The sequence below is a fragment of the Osmerus eperlanus genome, chromosome 15, assembly GCF_963692335.1.
Source record: "Osmerus eperlanus chromosome 15, fOsmEpe2.1, whole genome shotgun sequence".
NCBI classification, from domain to species: Eukaryota; Metazoa; Chordata; class Actinopteri; order Osmeriformes; family Osmeridae; genus Osmerus; species Osmerus eperlanus.
In genome coordinates this window covers 2,915,306-2,937,256 of record NC_085032.1, presented here as the reverse complement: position 1 = coordinate 2,937,256, position 21,951 = coordinate 2,915,306, and the positions used below count along the sequence as shown (strand labels likewise).

The 21,951-nt window shown below is 46.9% G+C and overlaps 1 protein-coding gene across 1 annotated transcript in view; it reads left to right on the top strand.

Moving 5' to 3' along the window:
- Positions 1 to 21,951, top strand: part of LOC134035327 (sodium channel protein type 5 subunit alpha-like) — a 214,378-nt gene that overhangs the window by 30,017 nt on the left and 162,410 nt on the right. The window contains exons 5-8 of the mRNA XM_062480326.1: positions 454 to 543; positions 2,059 to 2,187; positions 16,715 to 16,806; positions 17,922 to 18,164. Coding sequence (XP_062336310.1) covers positions 454 to 543; positions 2,059 to 2,187; positions 16,715 to 16,806; positions 17,922 to 18,164 — 554 coding nt within the window. The remainder of the gene's footprint in view (positions 1 to 453; positions 544 to 2,058; positions 2,188 to 16,714; positions 16,807 to 17,921; positions 18,165 to 21,951) is intronic.

The following is a 21,951-nucleotide window of genomic DNA, read 5'->3' as shown; positions in this document are numbered from 1 at the left end:
TGTCAGTCAGCCAGACTGTAGAGTGAGCTGGGAGTGTGTGTATGTGTGTGTGTGGGGGGGGGGGGGGGGGGGGGGAGTAATGCTGTTAGCTCCATGGTGGTGTATTCCAGCAATAACATCAGAGGTATATTTATCCATGTCACTTAGGTCCCCTTCGGTCGCAACCTGGAGAGACATTGAAGCTGGGTAGCTCTGTCCTTCTACAATATTGATTAGTGTAATTATCTCTGAATCAGATATCAATCATTGTGATAGGTTTGCATATGGGAGACTTGTAGGGTTGGATGCAGGCTAGTCCACCTCAATGCACAGCAGGCAGTAAATTCAGAATGACTTCCTGTGAGACACCATCTTTCTCAACTCACTTCCTGTATCATCAAGCACATGGACAGATACATGTGCATTCATGTAAAGGTTATTACAGAGTGATATACTTCCTTGACCCGACTGCACGTTATTCAGCTTGTTCATAATGTGCACCATCCTGACCAACTGCTGCTTCATGGCCATGTCTGAACCTGCCTACTGGGCCAAGTACCTGGAGTAAGTCCATTTACAACATACTGACAAGTCCACTTGTCAGTATGTCTCTCTCTCCACCATTTACTGTCTATCTGTCTATCTTTATGACTGTCTGCATGCCAGCCTAACTGTCTTGTCCCTTCTCTCTGTCTTTGTTTCTATGTCTGCCTGCCGGCAACAGATACTGAATTTGTGATGTGCCGAAAGATTTTCATGCCATTTCACACTTTAATTAGCAAATCTTCTGGAAATCTGTGACCAATTCAACGGGTTCACTGACATTTACAGTAAATTTGCCAACTAAGCTAACTAAATTAACAGAGCTAACTAAACTAACATAGCCAACTAAGCTAATAGGCACTACCCTGCAAAGCTGTCATCTCTCTGCACCTTTTTTTCAACGTTGTCGTAATCACCCTCTGACCCCTCTTCTCCTGACATCTGAACTATGCCCTGTCTGTCTGTCCTGATGTGATGCTTTGCCAGATGTTTGTTGCCTTGTCTACCACAATTAGCAAGTAAGTTGTTATTAACAAATCTAGCATCTCCAACCATGGCACTGCTAACAGTTAACACTAACAGCACTGTGCTTATGCTAACGGCACTGTGCTACATTGTGTGTGCTGTGTACTAATGCTACATGTGGAATGCAACAAGGATATGGTTTTGCACATGCACCTTTGTCTAGGACTTTCATTAAAGGAATTTGTTCTCTCCCACAGCATACAATACAGGCAACTTGATTTGAAGAAGTGGACTATAAATAATTCTCTCTCTCTCTCTCTCTCTCTCTCTCTCTCTCTCTCTCTCTCTCTCTCTCTCTCTCTCTCTCTCTCTCTCTCTCTCTCTCTCTCTCTCTCTCTCTCTCTCTCTCTCTCTCTCTCTCTCTCTCTCTCTCTCCTCTCTCTCTCTCTCTCTCTCTCTCTCTCTCTCTCTCTCTCTCTCTCTCTCTCTCTCTCTCTCTCATAAGCTGTTCAGTAACATTATGGATTAGCTGTATGGCTGTAGTATTCCTCATATGGATGAATGGGGTTGTAGCCATAGTAACTACAGTAAGGTGTTCCCCAGTAGCCTGGCCAGGGCACCAGTGTTTTCCCACTGCTAGCAATCACAATGAGAACAATTATTATAGTCCGCCAGTGGGAAATGTTTGTCTGTCATAACCCCTGTTAACACTCCTCCACCTTGAATGACCGCAGCCATCTTGGACAGCTACATACACCACACCTTCATCTTCTTCACTCCAGCTTGCTGATAGGCTCCCAGCATGTAAAAACTGCAATGCTCAGTGTGTCCTAACTCATGGCTTCATCCATCTGTTTTCCCTCTCTATATATATTGTCTTTCTTTCAGTCTACTCTGGAGGTGGGGGGCCAAACCAAGGGTGTGTTCTCTCTATTGTCTAATAATGTGTTTGTCCTCAACCTACCACCCCTCTTTCCTCTCTCAATCCTTCAACCTCCCCCTTTCCATCCTTCTCCATCCCTCACTCTGGCCTTCACCCTCCTCTCCCCTCCCCCCCCCCCCCCCCCTCAGATACACATTCACAGGCATCTACACGTTTGAGTCTCTAATTAAGATCCTGGCAAGAGGCTTCTGTGTGGGTCCCTTCACCTTCCTCCGTGACCCCTGGAACTGGTTGGATTTCAGCGTGATCGTTATGGCGTAAGTGTTTCGTATCCTGTGGCTCTCTCCTGATCACTTTGTCCCTGCAGATTGAGTTCATCTTTAATGTACACAACTCTTTCTGTTTCTGTCTCTGGAGCAACATCCTCATATTCATCCCTTCCTTCCAAAGCAAACACAAAATGTCAAAATATTGATGAAAACCCAGTTGACGCATTTGAATGCAACTCTATTAGTGATTGACATATTGAAAATTGAGGGCATTGGTTTTATGTACTGACAAGTTCCATGGGGGATCAATACTGAGCTGATAAAGTATTGCAACACTCAGAGAAGATGGATGCTTTCCATTTCTCCTGATCTAATCAATACCTGGCTGATGAAGAAGTTAGTTAGGCTGGTCTTTACACCGTCACACCAACTTCACCTCAGCCCCATACCAGGACAGACAGTTCACAGATTCCATCTAACTACATTCACTTCATCATGACAGATTGTGCAAGATCATGCCCAGTAGTCTATAGCTCAGTAGTTTTCTATAGCTAATTAATCTGTACAGCATTTCTATAGCATCTCTATAGTAGTCTCTATAACCCAATAGTCTCTATGACCCAGTATTGTCTAGTGCCCAGTAGTCTCTAGAACCCAATAGTGTCTATAGCCCAGTAGTGTCTATAACCCAGTAGTCTCTATAACCCAGTAATGTCTGTAACCCAGTAGTGTCTATAACCCAGGAGTGTCTATAACCCAGTAATGTCTATCTCAACATGCCTATTGAGCTGCTGCTCCAGTGGAGGGGGAACACAGCACAGCATCACTGCTGGTTAGTGCTGACTTATATCACCAAGCTCCAATGAACCCATTAAGGAGCAAGGAGAGATTGGACAGCCTACTGCTGTGCCCCCCCCCCCCAAAACCCCACCCCTCTTGCATGATGGAGTGTTGATCTCTATTTTGGCCTCACAGCTTCATCCTCAAACGTATGCACACGCAGAGACATACACGCACACGCAGAGACATACACACACACATGCAGACAAACACGCAGCCGCCCACACGCACACTGACACCCACACAGGGACACAAACACCTCTCCTTCAGGGGCCAAGCGTCCTTGATCCGAAGGCCTTGCCGTGGTCAGATGGATCTTTAGCAGGACAGGGAGACATAAGTCACCCTAACCCCCATCTCCTCCCCTTGGCTGCAGGCGCTGACAGAACACCCCTCTCACCCCCTTCTGCCCACAACCCCCACCCCCCTCCTCAACACCGGCTTTATTAAATCCAGACTGATGAACAAACATGTTCAGCAGATACCCCTCTCCCCCATGTCCACTCTGCCCCCCCTTATAATAAATGCCTCCATCCCCCTTAGGGTTCCCATGGAGACCAAGACTTCCCCCGCACCAACCCTTCCACACCATTATGGTTCCATAGTTATTTATTTAACCACATACACAGGGTAATCACTATCTCATGAACATGTCTCTGCCTGACAGACAGTGCTTAGCTAAGCTAGGCTAAGCCAAATGTACATTTATGCAAGACAGACAATGTTAGGCCAGGCCAGGTTAAAGCTCTGGTTTACTTCCCTCTCCCCATCCTGGTCCTCCCCTGCTGTAATTCAATCAGCCGAGCACTCAGAACACATGAAATATGACATCGTAATGGAGACTGTTAGCTTCATGTGACTTGATTTACTTCGGACAAAAATGGCAGCCGCTCACACAGATTGGCGCCATAGAGGCCTCCATCACACATCATCTCATCATGGCAGCAAGTGGGGGAGGGGGCAGGGGTGGGTGCTCTGCCCCTACCAAGGTCGTCAGGGCACAGCTTAGACAGCTCCAGGAAAGGAAGCATTGTGATGGAGGGATGGGGATGGGTGGGTGGGAAGGAGGAGGTGTAGTGATGGAGAATGGGTGTGGGCAGGAGGAGGTGTCGTGATGGAGGATGGGTGTGGGCTGGAGGAGGTGTAGTGATGGAGGATAGGTGTGGGCAGGAGGAGGTGTAGTGATGGAAGATGGGTGTGGGCTGAAGGAGGTGTAGTGATGGAGCCATGGGGGTGGGCAAGTGGAGTTGTAGTGATGGAGCGATGGGGGTGGGTAAGAGGAGGTGTTGTTAAAAACTGTTAGTGTCTCCCGTTCTTCCCTTATTTTAGGTCAAACAGGATGTTTGACAGGTTACAGGTTTTGCCGTCCCCCAGACCCAGTACCACTGACCACTACTATTGGATGCTTCTGGTTTCTACTCGAGTTTGTCAGAGCAGGGACCCACCAGGCCCTGCCTACATTCCTGGTCCTGAGAGCTCTCAAAACAGCCTCAGTGATCCCAGGTGCAAGGCCCTGTCCTCACACTACAGGTGTCCAGAGACGCTGTTATCTGTAGTTTAATTTGACATTCAGGGAATTACAAAACACGTTTACTGATACCATTTGTATACCATGTGGATGTGCTGTAATATCTGTAAAACTATGAAGTGATCTACCCCATAGTATAGTCTCAATATCCCATTGCTATTAGCCAATTGGATTTCGAGGATGGAACTGACTGTAGTAGAAATCACGTATAGTTAATACACCTCACTCTAAATTGCAAAATAATTTTGGACACCTTTTCTGCTTGTGCTAGCAGAACATTTCATTGGGTTACAAGCTAGCTTTTCCCGCTTGCTGAATCTTGTGACCTCTATCCCACTTGCCAGCAGGACATAAGTACTCGTTCATTTAACTTTCGACCTATAATCCATGTTGAACATGCACAAACTACAATCAAATCTGAGATTTCTCAACGACAATCAGGCGAGAGACAAATTTAGCCGTTTAGCTCCATAGACTCCCATTCATTTTGCACTTGACCGCTATCACTCCCAGTGGAACTAAATTCGGTATAATGGGGCTTAATAGGGAGAGGACAGGCTCTCCGTAGACGGGCTCTGGATCAACCCTCACAAATGTTATCAAACGGTTTTTAGATTTTCGAAACCGTTTGTCTGGTAGCCTACAGCCAATCAAAATTGGCAGCAGTGCCGCCAAACAGGAAGTTGGGTCGTATCTCAGCAAATCTTTGATGGATTCACACCAATAGAGCTCCGGACGTCACAGGACTTTACTGTTTAGGTCGCCATTTTGGCAGGAAAGTAGTGTCAAAAATGAACGGCGCCAGCACGGATTTCAACCTGTCTGAGTTCACTGCGCACTTCAATTCAAAAGACATAGGCAGCTATAAAGCAAAACTTGATCGATGAAACATTAGTGATCCATATAATGCTCCCGGAGTTATTTTTACAACCTTTACGAGTGAAACTGAAGGCTTCCCTGACCTTCTGTATCCAGATATTTACAACTCTATCAACTTTTATTCGTCCTACTCTGGAGATTCTTTGAAAGCCTACAAAAGACTAATCAGCTGGATTAGTGAGGAATATTCAGCTTTGAAGTCTACCAGTGTAATGTTAATGCAGTCAGTTTTATAACTTGTATAGCTAGCTAGCGTTAGCTAGTCTGTAACGTTCGTCAACAGTTAGCTACTAACGTTGGCTAACGTACATTATAACAGTGCACTTTTCATCACAAAAATGCCATTACATATTTATTACAGATGAGTCATTCCAAGAAACTTAATGATCCTCAGTTGAAGCCATGGGTGGTTGTCAGGAATTATGGGGTTCTTCTCTCTGGATCTTAAGAATCCTATAAAATGCTCTCCCTCTATCTTTTCCCCGATGGTTCAGGCATCCCGGCGCACAGCAGCTATCCACCATATTGAATCAACGTTTATTGAAATAGGCAGCAAATTAAACTATGTATAATATGTATGTAAGTATATATGTATGTACACTCTGGCGCTCCACTTGGCTCTCCACTTTCCTGCCAAAATGGCGATGACCGGTGCATGCTGGGATTGCGTGACGTCAACTCCCGTGCTGCCTTCGGGTCACATGACCCAAAGGTTCATAACGAACCATCGTGTTTACCCAGTTTTACCCAATACAAAAACAAATAAAAATAATTTTCTTTTAACCTTCGCAATGTGGGGGGTCTGAGACAGCCCAACGGTTAAAAGAAAATGCTTCACTTTGTTTTTGTATGAGGTAAATTTGTCGCAATACGACGGTGGGTCACACGGCTGATGGGTCAGAATGACCCGAAGATAACACAAGGGTTAACAGAAACAACTAGTGATGGGAAGTTCGGATCATTTTACTGATTCGGTTCTTTGAATCTCGTTCAGTAAAATGAACGAATCTTTTTTCGAGTCATTCGTTCATTCCAACGGGGGGGGGGGCTATTCCGTCCACTGCAAACACGTATCATATTCTCATGTAGGTTAGTGCATTTTGCATTGAAGCTCGAGCCTTAGTCATCTGCTCTGAGCAGATGAACGATAAAATTGACAGCATATATGCGCCCTCTGCTGACATCCTGAATGTGACTGTCAAGCTCGTGGGGGCAACTTCAGGGTCACAACACAAAAATCTACGCAAAATTGAGAAAGAAGATTTCCACACACTATTTAAATTCCCGATTTCCATGTTTAAGCACATCAAAGAAAATCAGATAACGGGTCGTTTTTTTGTTTTCCGTTTTCCATTATCAAAACAGAAAATGGAAAATGGGTCGTTTTCCGTTTTTTGTTTTCCTATTTCTAAATGGTAGTCGGGAAACAGCTTGTTTCCCGATTTTGGTTTTCTTATTTCAGAACGAAAATCCATTGGCCGCAAAGTACACGGACCGTTTTCTCTAGCTACCACTACAGAGCCTAGGTCACGTGAAAAATGATCCAAAGACTCGTAGAAAGACCGAGTCGGGAAATGAACGAATCGTTCCCTCTAGCGTTTCCTCTAGCTACCACTACAGAGCCTATGCAGGTCACGTGAAAAATTATCCAAAGACTCGTACCCGAAGACCGAGTTGGGAAAGGAACGAATCATTTCTGTTTACTTGGACGAGCCTATGCAACAGTCCCGATGCGCGGCCACGAGAAAATAGACGCACTCGTGTTTGAGAAAGAGAGCATGCGCGACTACTGAAAATTGCACTTTTTAATGCACGGTCTGATCATGCGCTTATTTAGATTAAAACCTAGTGTATCCTATAGCTTACTTATCGGTCACACAGTAACTTAACAAACTTAACACAAATCGTTTTATTCGGTGTGTGAAAAAACAAAGAGAAAGTAGGCGATCTGCTGGCCAATTCTCTCGATGGCCACTCCGGGCCTGAATACTATCATTAAATGAGCAATATTTTAGGGGGTGCTTGGTCTTTCTTGCGGGTGCTGAGGCACCGCACCTGCTGGCCCCTCCCTAGCGCCATGCGCATGGGGTACGTTTGCAGAACCGGCTGCATTGGAGTGCTGTCATTCAAACCATGGTCACCTTCACCCAGTTAAACTTGAAACTTTGCGTTAAACACTGATGTGTACATATACTGCTTTCTAGAGGCAGGATGTCGTCACTTTGCCGTAACATAATAGAAATGCATTGTGAGAGATGTAGTTTATGGTCAATGTACGCTGTAAAGCAACGTAGACGTATTTCAATACACCCTTCAAGCTCCCCACGGGGCATTGAGTTTGACACATGTGCCCTAGGAGGATCACCGTGGAGGACAAGGAGCTAACAAACAGCGTCAATGTTATCTGCGTTGGATCCCTGTAGCAACTTTGCTTGAGGTTTTTGCTGTTATGACCATGTTTTCAAACGTGATCTGAATCCAAATAATACCTATAACTGTCACATCCCGCCCTACTCCCTAGGTCATGTCTTTTGTTTTTTGTGTACTCACCTCTCCTCTCATTTCAGTGTCCCCTACCCTGCCTGTGATTTACCTCCCCAGCCCTGATTTGACAGCACCTGTTTTCAATCTAGCCCCAGTGTATTTAGCCCCTTTGTTTCTATCTCTCTTTGCTAGTTTGTCTTTGTACCTCATGTCAGTCTCTGCCTTCAGTATCCAGTAAAGAAACCCTTTTTGTGAATATTCTGAGTCGTGCTTTTGAGTCCACCACCTCTCGCCGTTACAGTACAAACTAGCCAAGAATGGACTCAGCCGACTCCGACCCTGTGCGCGCTGCGCTTCAAGTCCAAGCGAAACGGATAACTCAGCAGGAGGAGCAGCTCAGCTCGTTCTGCACCGGAGTAAGGGAGATGTCTTCACGCCATGAGATCTTCCAGGCCTCCATCAGCAGCCAGCTGGGCCACCTCTCTGACCGCCTTGAGCGTTTGCTGCAGCGGCTCGACCCACACAGGCCCGGCTGGTAGCACCTTCAACAACTCTTTGTCATCCTGTGTTAGTGGACTCGGGGGCAGATGAAAGTTTCATGGACGTTGGGTTGGCCGAAAGACTGGGGCTCGATCTTGTCCCTTTGCAAGAGCCGTTAGAGGTGAATGCTTTGGATGGTCGTCTGCTTTGCAAGATAACCCAGCGTACTGCCCCCCTTCAGCTCCTCATGACTGAGAATCACACGGAAGAGATTGTTTTTCATATCTTCAGTTCCCCGGTGCAGCCTCTCATCCTAGGTTTACCCTGGCTTGTTAAGCATAACCCTAACATGAATTGGGCTACCGGCGAGGTAACCAGCTGGGGAGAGGGGTGTGCTCATGCCTGTATCCGTCAGGACCCCATTTCCGACTGCCTAGACTCCTGTCTCTCCGTTGCCTGCAACTCCTGAGTCCCCAGTCTCCTCTTCTCTCCTGCCATCTTTGGACTCCGACTTCCCGGACCTTTCCAAGGTTCCCTCCTGCTACTTGGACCTCAAGGAGGTATTCAATAAGTCTCGGGCCACTGCTCTGCCACCTCACCGACCCTATGACTGTTGCATTGACTTGCTGCCAGGTACCATGCCGCCCAGGGGACGCCTCTACTCCCTGTCTGCTCCTGAGACTGCGACCATGAAGGAGTACATTGAGTCCTCATTGGCGGCTGGGATCATTCGGCCCTCTTCCTCTCCTGCTGGGGCCGGCTTCTTTTTCGTGGGGAAGAGGGACAAGACGTTACGCCCCTGCATTGACTATCGTGGACTGAACGCCCTAACTGTCAAGAACAGGTACCCCCTCCCACTCCTTTCTTCTGCATTGTATTTACTGCAAGGTTCTAAGATCTTTACCAAACTGGACTTGCGCAATGCCTACCATCTGGTGAGGATGAGAGAGGGAGACGAGTGGAAGACGGCGTTTAACACTCCCAGTGGGCACTACGAATATCTGGTGATGCCTTTCGATCTCACCAACGCTCCTGCCGTGTTCCAGGCCCTGGTGAACGATGTTCTGAGAGACTTCCTTGACCGCTTTGTTTTTGTTTACCTAGATGATATCCTCATCTTCTCTCCCAACACAGAGGTACACACTCAGCACGTCCGTCTGGTCCTACAGCGTCTTCTCCACAACAATCTCTTTGTGAAGGCAGAGAAGTGTGAATTTCATGCTCCTACGGTCACGTTCCTGGGCTATGTTGTTTCTGAGGACAGTGTCCACATGGATCCCTCCAAGGTCAGTGCAGTGGCTGAATGGCCCAAGCCCACGGATCGTAAACAGGTCCAACGTTTTCTGGGGTTTGCCAATTTTTATAGACGGTTATCCGCAATTTCAGTACCATTGCAGCCCCATTGCATGCACTGACGTCTCCTCGTGTGAAGTTCCTGTGGTCTCCTCAAGCGGAGGACTCTTTTTGTAGGCTCAAGGAGTACTTCACGTCTGCACCTATCCTGACCATGCCCGATCCCCATCGGCAGTTTGTTGTGGAGGTTGACGCCTCGGAGGTGGGTGTTGGAGCTGTCCTCTCCCAACGGGCGGAGGATCATAAGCTCCATCCCTGCGCTTTTCTCTCCCGGAAGCTCTCTTGTGCTGAGAAGAACTATGACGTGGGGAACCGAGAGCTGCTGGCTGTCAAGGTTGCTCTAGAGGAGTGGCGCCATTGGCTGGAGGGAGCAGAGCACCCTTTTCTCGTTTGGACGGACCACAAGAACTTGGAATACATCCGGACAGCCAAGCGCCTCAATTCTCGACAGGCCAGATGGGCACTGTTTTTCAATCGGTTTGATTTTTCTCTTTCTTACCGTCCTGGCTCAAAGAATGTTAAACCAGATGCTCTGTCTCGCCTGTTTGATCCCTGCTCTGATCCTGGCCCCCCCACTAACATTCTGGGCCCCCTCTTGTGTAGTAGGAGCAGTCATGTGGGGCATAGAGGAGAGAGTCAGGCAAGGTAATGCAGGCAATCTCACTCCAGACGGCTGTCCCCCGAACAGGCTGTTTGTCTCTGCCCCTCTCTGTTCTCAGGTGAGACATTGGGCTCATACCTCCCGTCTCTCGTGTCACCCCGGAGTTCGGCGGACTCTTTTTGTGGTCAGGCAACGTTTCTGGTGGCCGGCTATGGAGAAGGACATTGGGGAGTATGTTGCAGCCTGTCCTGTGTGCGCCCAGAACAAGACCTCCTGGTCTCCGCCATCTGGCCTTCTGAAACCCCTTCCGGTGCCCCATCGCCCCTGGTCGGAGATTTCCCTCGACTTTGTCACAGGTCTACCACCATCGGAGGGTAACACCACTGTTCTTACGGTAGTGGACAGATTTTCAAAGATGGTGCACTTCATCCCTCTGCCCAAGCTGCCCACTGCCAAGGGAACGGCAGAGGCAGTTTTGTCTCATGTGTTTCGATTGCACGGGTTTCCCAGGGATGTGGTTTCTGATCGAGGACCTCAGTTCATCTCCCAATTCTGGAAGGCTTTTTGTTCATTGGTTGGGGCCACTGTCAGTCTCAGCTCCGGGTACCACCCCCAATCCAACGGCCAGACTGAGCGGCTCAACCAGGAGCTGGAAACGGGGCTGCGCTGTCTCGTCTCCCGAAACCCTACTACATGGAGCAAGCACCTCATCTGGGTGGAGTATGCCCACAACACACTGCCTAGTTCTGCTACTGGTCTCTCCACCTTTCAGTGCGCCTATGGCTATCAGCCACCCCTGTTCCCTGACCTGGAGCCTGAGGTGGCTGTTCCCTCTGCACAAGCGTTTGTCCGTTTATGTCGACGGACCTGAAACAATGCTCGCCGGGTGCTTCTGAGAAACTCCAGCCGGTATAAGAGGCTGGCTGATCGACATCGCAACCCTGCCCCCGCCTACCGTCCCGGGCAAAGTGTGTGGTTGTCAACCCAAGATCTCCCCCTGAGGGTCGACTCTCGCAAGTTGGCTCCCCGGTTTGTGGGTCCTTTCCCCATCACCAGAGTCATCAATCCTGTGACTGTACGCCTCCGGCTACCCAGTTCCATGAGGGTTCACCCCACGTTTCACGTCTCCTGGATAAAGCCAGTTAAGGTCAGCCCCTTGGTTCCTGCTTCTAGACCCCCGCCGCCTCCCTGGCTTGTAGATGGTGGCCCAGTGTACTCTGTGAGGCGTCTCCTGGCTGTTCGTCGTAGGGGTCGTGGACGTCAGTACCTGGTGGACTGGGTGGGGTATGGTCCTGAGGAGAGGCGATGGGTTCCCACCAGTTTCATCATGGATCCTACTCTTATTGATGACTTCCACCGCCGCCACCCGGACCAACCTGGGACGTCTGGTGCCGTCCTTAAGGGGAGGGGTACTGTCACATCCCGCCCTACTCCCTAGGTCATGTCTTTTGTTTTTTGTGTACTCACCTCTCCTCTCATTTCAGTGTCCCCTACCCTGCCTGTGATTTACCTCCCCAGCCCTGATTTGACAGCACCTGTTTTCAATCTAGCCCCAGTGTATTTAGCCCCTTTGTTTCTATCTCTCTTTGCTAGTTTGTCTTTGTACCTCATGTCAGTCTCTGCCTTCAGTATCCAGTAAAGAAACCCTTTTTGTGAATATTCTGAGTCGTGCTTTTGAGTCCACCACCTCTCGCCGTTACAATAACGTAGGATGGAATAAGGGCATAGATCTGATTTGAGCTTTGGTAGGAACATCAATGGTTAATGTGAGTGCACAGCAGTGCCGAACTGTGCACAACAAGCGCTGCTGGTGTTTTCAGATTTTCTGTGTTTCTGGCTGGTAGTTAACATTTAACTCTGTAACTTGAAGGATTCAAAATCTTTGTGTCTATTCCAATATGTAATGATAGTATTCAATGACACAAATCTGTGTTCTAGAAAGAGTGGTCTGGAGTCGCAGAGGTCCGATAATATCAGCTTTAATGCAGCAGTTGGAAATCAACAAGTACAGAGCTCTGGGGTTGTCTAAGTTTCCCTACCCGCAACAGAGTTGGGGCTGGTTCACAAAGTCCAACTGGCTATCTTTCCCTGCCCCAGCATATAATATACAGTGTAATTAAAACAAAAAGATGAAAGAAGGGTTGAGCTTGTTCTCTCGTGCATCAGGGAGTTGTTCTTGCCTACGCGTCCCACCTGCTCGGGTGCCATCTCCACCCGGTTTCAAGGTTGTTTCTGAAAATGAAGAGATAGACGCAAAGAACAGCCTGCTTCCCACACCCAGTGTGAGACCCAATGTTTAAGCCTGAGCACACTTCTAAGTTCATAACTTTAATAAGCACAATGCATAACTTTAATAAGCACAATATATTCTTTAAACTCGAGACAGCTATCAACTCATCTGAAAACTTACCTCCGTATGCCTGCGACTCGTCCAGTTATTGTATACCGCGGGACAAATTATCCCTTCGTTCTCAGTGAGAAATACGTGTAAGCAGCGACGTAGTGGGGGCTACACGCACGTAAACGCCGTTTACTCACCTGCCGAAATTGGGGAATACCCACGTAGGAGGGGACGTTATTGGGACTTTGCATAACGTTCCCTAAAAGTTATCTAAATGTGACGAACGTCCCGAACCTTTACAGAACATTGGGGACGTTTTTAAAACGTTCTGAACGTACTTTTTTGAAAGTTTCCTTTATGGAGACGTTCCATGTTCGTTATTTTGTGGTCACATCGCAAACAAAGTCCCATGTCATATTTGTAATATTACAAATATGACATTTGGGACTTTTAAAGAACGTCCCCATATAGTTCCCTGATAGTCACATGGGGACGTTCTGTGTATGACATTGGGGGAACGTTGTTTTGGTTATTTTATGGTCACATACAATTTTCGCTATATTCACGTGCGTAGTACAATTTTAAACCAAAACGAGGCTATTACGAGATGGACTTAAGATCTTGCTTTTTTATGTTAAGACGTGAAAGCTTACGGTAAATAGGTATAATAACATGTGTCATCGGAACACATACTAAAATCAAAATAAGCATCGGCAAATGATTTCTTCTAATCTCTGTGCTCTATTTCAAACATCGCAGATACGTCGGCTCATCATCGTCGGCTCATCACTGACTGTTTGAGCAAGAACGTTCCATAATGAGCAGCCAGAGACTCGCGAGTCAGAGGCGCTCACTTTTTAAGCCGTCATTTATCTTCACATTAGAACAGGGGTCGGCAACTGGCGGCCCGCGGGCCAATTGTGGCCCGCCAGCGATTTTATTTGGCCCGTCAAAATATTTCCGTTTATATTTTTTTGGTATCGTTTTTTTCCCCGTCGACTTTTATTTTGAAACCGGAAACTGGGTATGGTGTCATTGACTTTTCTGAAGTATTTTCTCGCTATGTCATCGCTACCATAGACATATGATCCAAAGCACCCCGATAGCACCCCCCAAAATATTGCTTGTGAAATTAATAGTTTTCAGGCCCGGAGTGGCCATCGGGAGAATAGGGATAATTCACGGTGGGCCGCTCTGCCCGCTTATAAATTAGGCCAGAAGATCACTTGCTTTCTCTTAGTTTTTTCACACACCGAATAAAATGATATGTCTTAAGTTTGTTAAGTTACTGTGTGACTGATAAGTAAGCTAATAGGCTAAATTAGGTTTTAATCTAATTAAGCGCATGACCGTGCATTAAAAAGTGCTGTTTTCAGTTGTCGCGCATGCTCTCTTTCTCAAACACAAGTATGTGTACCAAGTTGTTGCTATGGAGACAACCCTAAACCATCATTTATTGTTGTGGAGGGAGTTAGCTAGATTAAGCTGATGCGAAAAGAATAAAATGGAAGGGAAAAATATCCCAGGAGGAACTGAAAAAGCCAGGTAAAAAAAGAAAGATCTGTCACTTCATAAATCTAGGTTCTTGCAAGGGTGGGAAAAATGTTTTCTTAAAAGCCCTGAATCTTTCAGGTAAACATTTGGGTTGTAATTTCCGGAAAATATAAGAATATGAGTCCAACGTAATGTTTATTTAGGTTAGGCTACATAAAGTTTAAAAACTATTTTGCACCGAAATTAATGCAAAACCTTTCGCTCGCGCGAATGCGCGCTCGCATTAATATGAACTTCCGATTTCACCTCACATCAAAACCTTCGCTAGGTTTTAGTAATCCTATTCTCACTGGATGACAGTATTTATGTGCACCAACGATGACGACCCACCACGTTGGGATGACAGTGACGACCATGTTGATAGAAAGAGTTCGTTAAAATAATGAAATTATTCAAACAGACCACCAATTCACATTCACATGGTTAATAGGCCTAGTTGTTGCGAGTGCACGTATCGCAAGGGCACCTATCGCAGCGTCTAAATAGGCAGTAACACAGACTCTGGCCCGTCATCTTGTGGCGAGGAAAAATACTGGCCCGCGGCCCAAGTTACTTGCCGACCCCTGCATTAGAAGGAGCAGTATTATTCGTTGTTAGGTAAGTAAATGGAAGTAGAACAATATCAAAACGTTTTGCGATAAGTATTGCTTGTAGCCTATGCCTACAACAATGTGTACATTTACTGTAATGAGCTAGGTTTGCGTGAACTCTAGGCTATAGCTAGAGATAGCGCAAGGGACCCCAACCGGCGTTTATCCACCTCTAAATTGCAGAAATTGCGTTTATCCACCTCTAAATAGCGTTTATGTGCGTTTACGAACATCTAAGTTCCCTGCGCCTCGTATTCTGCCGTTGGAATAATCGAAATAAATTTGGTCTAATTTTTAAAACACCAAAAACTAAATTTCATATTCATGGGTTTCAGTCACGTGACTTTTTTTGTTGTAGCCGCCTTCTTGGGGACCAATTCGAAGCCTCTCCTCGGGTCTCCTCATTGAGAATGGATGATGTTGCACACGAAAATAGCACATCTTACCACCACCATCACTTATTTTTATAAGATAGATACTTTAGGTTTTGATCCTTATTTACTGACAAGTGAACTGCTTACTCCACTAAAGTAAAAACCTGCCAAATTTGACGTTTGCTGACATCTATATTTACCTCGTCCACAATCCCTCTCCATACACCGGGGAAGCCCTTAGGCAGACATCCTAACCTGCAGAGACTCATTTCCGGACTCAGCCCCCCCCCCCCCCCCCCCCCCCCCCCGGGACGCAATCCGGACGCATGAGGTACCCCCTCAACTTGCCTTTGGCATTTAAAAGCACCGAAGCCTACCGCTACTTCTCATCAGGATGGGTTAATGATCCCAAAATGTTTCATTCTGGAGATGAAGAAAATGTTCTTGATCATAGGAAGTGGCAGTGGCAGTCTGTTCATCAAGTGATATAAACATACACGAATAGCGTTTATATCACTGAACTGAATTGCCATCAAATGCTGTTGTAATATCAGTCACATCAGGACACCAAATGAAAAGTAGTTTAGCATACTAACACCACTCCAACAAGTAGCAACATAACATAATTCAACCATATATATATGCTAAACTTAGGTTTGGGCTTTAAAAGAAGGACACGGCTTCCAATGCCCCGGAACCAAGACGGCACTGCACGTCTCACTTTATTTAACTCACTCCACCAGACCGTCATAACAATGACTCCCCTTGTCACAATGAAAGCTCATAATAAAATACCTTACATAACTAACTAACGTTACTAATGTAAATTGATATCCACGTTATTCTGGACAGCTAGCATTAGATATAGCTAATGCTAGCATCTAATGCTAGCTGTCCAGAATAACGCTATACATTTTTAATTCTGTTCTGTAGGAGTCCAGTGATCCCTCTTGATAGAATCAATCAATTTCTCATGACGCTCAGGGTTTTTTGGGACATAGTAAAAGGTACATTTATGTATTTGAGATTTGCTGTTATCACAGCCCACAGCACAGCAGATAGACGGCATCTTGCAATTCGGTCCCCAAGATGGCGCCGCGACCACTGTGTGATGTCACATGAAACCCATGTTGAACATATAAACGCTGTAGCAGATCTGTTTAAGGATATTATAAACAGGCGTGTAAGGTGTTGCGTTAGAGCGTGTGAACTGGTTGAAATGCGTGAGTCTCACGGCGAATGCAAGAGACTTGAGAGCCCTGTCAAATTTCATGCTGCTCTTGATGAACCAACATCTAAAACTAACATTTCACGATGGAAATTATAATACAAAAACACAATTTTCACTCTGCAATTTTTGGTAGGCAATTTGTGTTTCCCTGGTTTTTGTAGGGGCCCTAGCATCCCTACTGTAACATAGCCCATGTTTACAATGTATTCTCTGCTCTCTTCTTCTTCCTTGCTGTCCAATCCAAACCAATCCCGGACAATCCTGCGATTTGTGTGGCTATTAGTCAATGCTCACATGCTGGTGTCTCTGGCTTGTTGCAGGTATGTGACAGAGTTTGTGGATCTGGGGAATGTGTCGGCGCTGCGTACCTTCAGGGTCCTCAGAGCCCTGAAAACTATCTCGGTTATTCCAGGTGAGGCCTCACAGCAACACCACTCCAGACAGAGCACAGAAACACTCACATCTCACTCTCTGTAGTTTGCTTTTTAACTGAAGTGTGGTTTTCTAATGCCAGTTGAGTAGGTTTCAGAGGCAGGTCTTTGTGTGGGGTTGTAAAAATTACAGATAGGTTTGCCCTGGGGGAATACCAGGCAGATGGCATCCTGACGTAGAAATAGAAATCCTGGAATAGCCACCCTCTAGATGCCCCTCCTCTGCACGTTAACAAGCATTCATATCTCTGTAATAACATGTTAACAACCATGCATAACTCTGCAATAACATGTTAACAAGCATATATAGCTCTGTAATACCATGTCAACAAGCATGCATAGCTCTGTAATTACATGTTAACTAGCGTGGCTATCTCTATAACAACATGTTTACAAGCATGTATAGCTCTGTAATAACATGTTAACAACCATGCATAGCTCTGTAATAACATATAAAAAAGCATGCATAACTCTGCAATAACATGTTAACAAGCATATATAGCTCTGTAATACCATGTCAACAAGCATGCATAGCTCTGTAATTACATGTTAACTAGCGTGGCTATCTCTATAACAACATGTTTACAAGCATGTATAGCTCTGTAATAACATGTCAACAAGCATGCATAGCTCTGTAATTACATGTTAACTAGCATGGCTATCCCTGCAACAACATGTTAACTACCATGGCTAGCTCTGTAATGACATGTTAACTAGCATGGCTAGCCCTGTGAGAACATAGAATGACAATGTAAGACACATGCTGGCTGCCATTGTTTTAACCGCTAAGAGACAATCACACAGTAATGACAACAGTAGCTTGCTGCTAGTTGGAGATGTGCCTCTGTCTGCCTTTGGGTTCTCTGTGAACCTGCTTTGCTTTAGTTGTTGTGGTTTTGTTGTGGTGTGCTCCTTACACTTCATTTGATGATTGTACAAAAGATTGTAAATTATGTTATCATGTTTCATATGTTTCATATTTGTTATATTGACAGCTCTGTATATGTATGTGTGTGTGTGTGTGTGCATGTATGTGTGTGTATGTATGTGTGTATATGTATGTGTGTGTATGTATGTGTGTGTGTGTGGTTCCCAGGTCTGAAGACCATCGTAGGTGCTCTGATCCAGTCTGTGAAGAAGCTAGCTGATGTCATGATTCTCACAGTCTTCTGCCTCAGCGTCTTCGCTCTGATTGGTCTGCAGCTCTTCATGGGCAACCTACGTCAGAAGTGTGTTAGAAGCACGGCCCACTGTGTGAACAACACACTCAACACCAACAGCTCCTTCTTCTGCAACAACAAGACCTGGCCGTCGCTCAAGGACTTCATCTCAGACGAAGGTGAGACTCAACAGAACTCACAAGTGGAGCTAAACGGGTTGTAAACGATGTCTGGGACAGAAGGTTCTGTCCAATAAGACTGAGAGCTCCTGTGTTTATATGGTCTGTGTAAATAGAACTATATTGGATGTTCAACGAGAACCATGGTGGATGAATGCTCCACTAGAGCCCAGTATGAGCTCCCTTTGTATGAGACAACCCTGTACATTATGTGGGCAGTAAAATTGGGCTTGTTCAGCTCTCACAGCATATCTGTCGGGATCATATATGTCACATATATGTCTAGCTGTGGTGTATTTGTGTGTGTCAGTGCCCTCTAAACCGTGAGTTACCACAGTTCTATGAGCACAGCGGAGGCCCATTGGGGCACTTTGCTTCTGGTGTTGTACCTGTGCTGCCATTGCTGGCGCATTCTGACAAATCAAATGTATGCCCCAATCAGGAGTACCGGTTCTCCGTCCAATAGGATTAGGGCAGAATTCCCCTATACAAGGGGGCTCAGCCCCTCATTCTGTGTCCCAGGAAAATCTTCAGTAAGACAGAGGAGGCAGGGCATGGGCGGAGGGTTGTCCCTCGCATTCATGGAGTTCCAGAGTTTGCAATGAGTGTTCCTGCAAGATCCAGACAGATTTACCACACTGAATTGTTCCCAGATGTGATGATTCATCATCATCTTGTGGTTCCACTCAAGACATGATCTCCACCCCCTTGTCATGAAATAGAGGTCATGGGTCATGACCCCTCCGCAGCCACTGAGCAGCACCTACACAGGTGTAGTCCCAGCGCAGACATGTGTGTGTACATGTTTTTGTCAGACTGCGGTGCTAGCTGCATGGACAAACAAACAATAGCCCCCTCCTCCAGCTTCCCTCTTCCAGCCCCCTTCCTCTAGCCTCCAGCCTCCCTCCTCCAGCCTTCATCCTCTAGTCTCCCTCCTCTAGCCCCCTCATACAGCCTTCCTCCTCCAGACTCCCTTCTCCAGCCCCCCTCTTCCAGCCTCCCTACGCCAGCCTCCCTCCTCTAGCCCCCTCCTCCAACCTCCCTCCTCCAGCCTCCCTCCTCCCTCTCCAGCCCCCTCCTCCAGCACTATGCCAGGCTTCATTAGACACATGCATGTCTTCATCATCAGCCTCGAGACCACCTGCCCTGACAGCATCTTCATTAGTATACTTGCTGATGCAATCACAGTCACACCATACACTCTGTACACAGCAGAAGCCTGCACATACAGTGTGTCCTCTGCCTCACTTTGTAGCCAGCTCTACTCCTCTTTGGGACATTGTCCCCCATGGCCCCTTCCAGCCCCCCTCTCCTCCAGCCCTCCTCCTCCTCCTTTCCTCCTCCCCTTCTTTCCTCCTTTCGTCCAGCTCTCCTCCTCCTCCAGTCCTCCTCCTCCAGCAGCACTGTAGAGCTGACTAGAAAGGCAGAACACATGGCAGTTCAGAGAGTACATGTGGTGTTTTTGTGTTTGTGTATGTGTGTATATGTGTGTCTGTATATTTACATTTACATTTATTCATTTAGCAGACGCTTTTATCCAAAGCGACTTCCAAGAGAGAGCTTTACAAAGTGCATAGGTCACTGATCATAACAACGAGATAGCCACAAAACATTGCGAGTAGCCAAAACATGAAGCACACATTGTGAACAACCAAAGTAAGTGCCAAAGGGAAGAACCATACGAGCATGTAGTTAAACAAGTTACAATTAAACAACATGAACTGCTATAAGTGCAAGTGTACCTGTGGAAAAAGCAAGCAACAATAATAAAAACAATATATCACAGCGAGTACAAAAATTTAAGTCAGTTACCACTAACCACAAGAGCAACAAGTCTCTGAGCAAGAGTCATTGTGATCCTTGAGGAAACTAACATCGGGTCAAGCGAACCATTCCTAAGTACCGTTGTACTCCCGGAACAAGTGCGTCTTGAGCCTTTTCTTGAAGGTGGAGAGACAGTCAGTGTCTCTGATGGAGGTGGGGAGTTGATTCCACCACTGGGGGGCCAGACAGGAGAAGAGCTTGTGTTGGGACCGGGCGGTCTTGAGCGGTGGGACCACCAGGCGGTTGTCTGAAGAAGACCGTAGGTGACGGGTGGGGGTGTAAGGCTGCAGGAGAGACTTGATGTAGACGGGTGCAGTCCCGTTCACTGCTCGGAAGGTCAATACCAGGGTCTTGAATCTGATACGGGCCATGATAGGTAGCCAGTGGAGAGAGATGAGGAGCGGGGTAACATGGGAGCGTCTGGGTAGATTGTAGACCAGGCGGGCCGCTGCGTTCTGAATCCTCTGAAGAGGGCGGGTTGCACATGCTGGGAGACCAGCGAGCAGCGAGTTGCAATAGTCCAACTTGGAGAGGACAAGTGCTTGGACTAGCAGCTGGGTGGAGTGCTCAGACAGGTATCTCCTGATCTTCCGGATGTTGTAGAGGGTGAATCTACACGACCGGGAGACCGCAGCAATGTGGGCCGTGAGGGAGAGCTCGTCGTCCATGGTAACCCCAAGGTTCCTGGCAGAGGGTGAAGGGGTCACCGTCGCAGATCCCAGGGTGATTGTGTGTGTGTATATGTGTGTGTGTGTGCGTGTGTACTGTGTGTGGGTATGTATGCATGTGTGTGTGTACAGACGGGGGGAGGAGGTTTATGCGGTTTAAACATGGTGCAATGTGAATGGTGTAAGGGGTGTGTATGTGTGTGTGTGTGTGTGGGGGGGGGTTGAGGGAGGAGTTGGGGGGATGGAAGGCTTGGACAGCAGTTAGGGAGTGTTGGGTTGTTACGGGAGCATAGGGGTATGTAATATTTGAGTGTGGAGTCAAAATGAGGAGGGCAGTTGGAGTAGGGGCTGAGATGAGGCGGTGGCTGGGGGTGTCCGGGGGAGGAGGGCGCTGCAGATGTCTGGGGGATGGGGGACCGTGGTGCTTTGTGACATAGCAGCATCTAAAGCGACACCAGGAATGTGGACTGTTGAATGACATAACAGGCTGCGGGCCAAAACACCACAACACCCCAGCCTCAGGCCCAGTCTTGGCCCCAGCCCCAGTCCCGGTCCAGTCCCGGTCCAGCCAGGATAAGTGGTACAAAGTGCAGCTGGAGTGTAGCAGAAAGGCCAGGAGATGAGGGCTGGTCCCTCTGGTGCCTCTACACTAGAGGAGGCTGAAGTGGACATGGAGCCTTCTGGAACTCTTATCTCCTAATGGCTGGAGAGACACTATACCAGGCCTAGCTCACCGCAGCCGGAGCCTCACATCCAAGCCCAGCCTCCACCTCAGTCTTGAGCATAATTCTCAGCCTTTAGTATGGTCAGTATGAACCTAGAATGTCAGTAAAAAAAGAATCTAAACATTGTACACAAGCATGAGTCAACTTATTGCAATTGTTTTATTAATTTCCCTGCCATTCTGTCCGGCAATCATCCATAACATGATATAAATGTCCCACCCAGGCCTACATATCCACCAAAGAACAAGGAAGAAACACAATCCTGAGCAGTCAGTCTGATCTAATAACCAGAGGCCATCAGGCATGCTGATTGGATATCAATGGAGCTGCTGAGAAGGAGTGCTGCCAATAAACATCAATTCCCATAACGTAATGTTTCTGGGGCATGAGTTCCTGTCAGCAGATCTACATGCTAGGAATGTATCTCCGCTTTTTACTTGCCAAGGACCATTATTTTTGGGGGGGATTGCTATCATGCATTGGTCAATACTGAAGTTACTTTAGCAAAACTCTTAACACAGTCTGCATTAGCAACATGCAGGTTGGCTAAACAGTTACGGTAATATATCC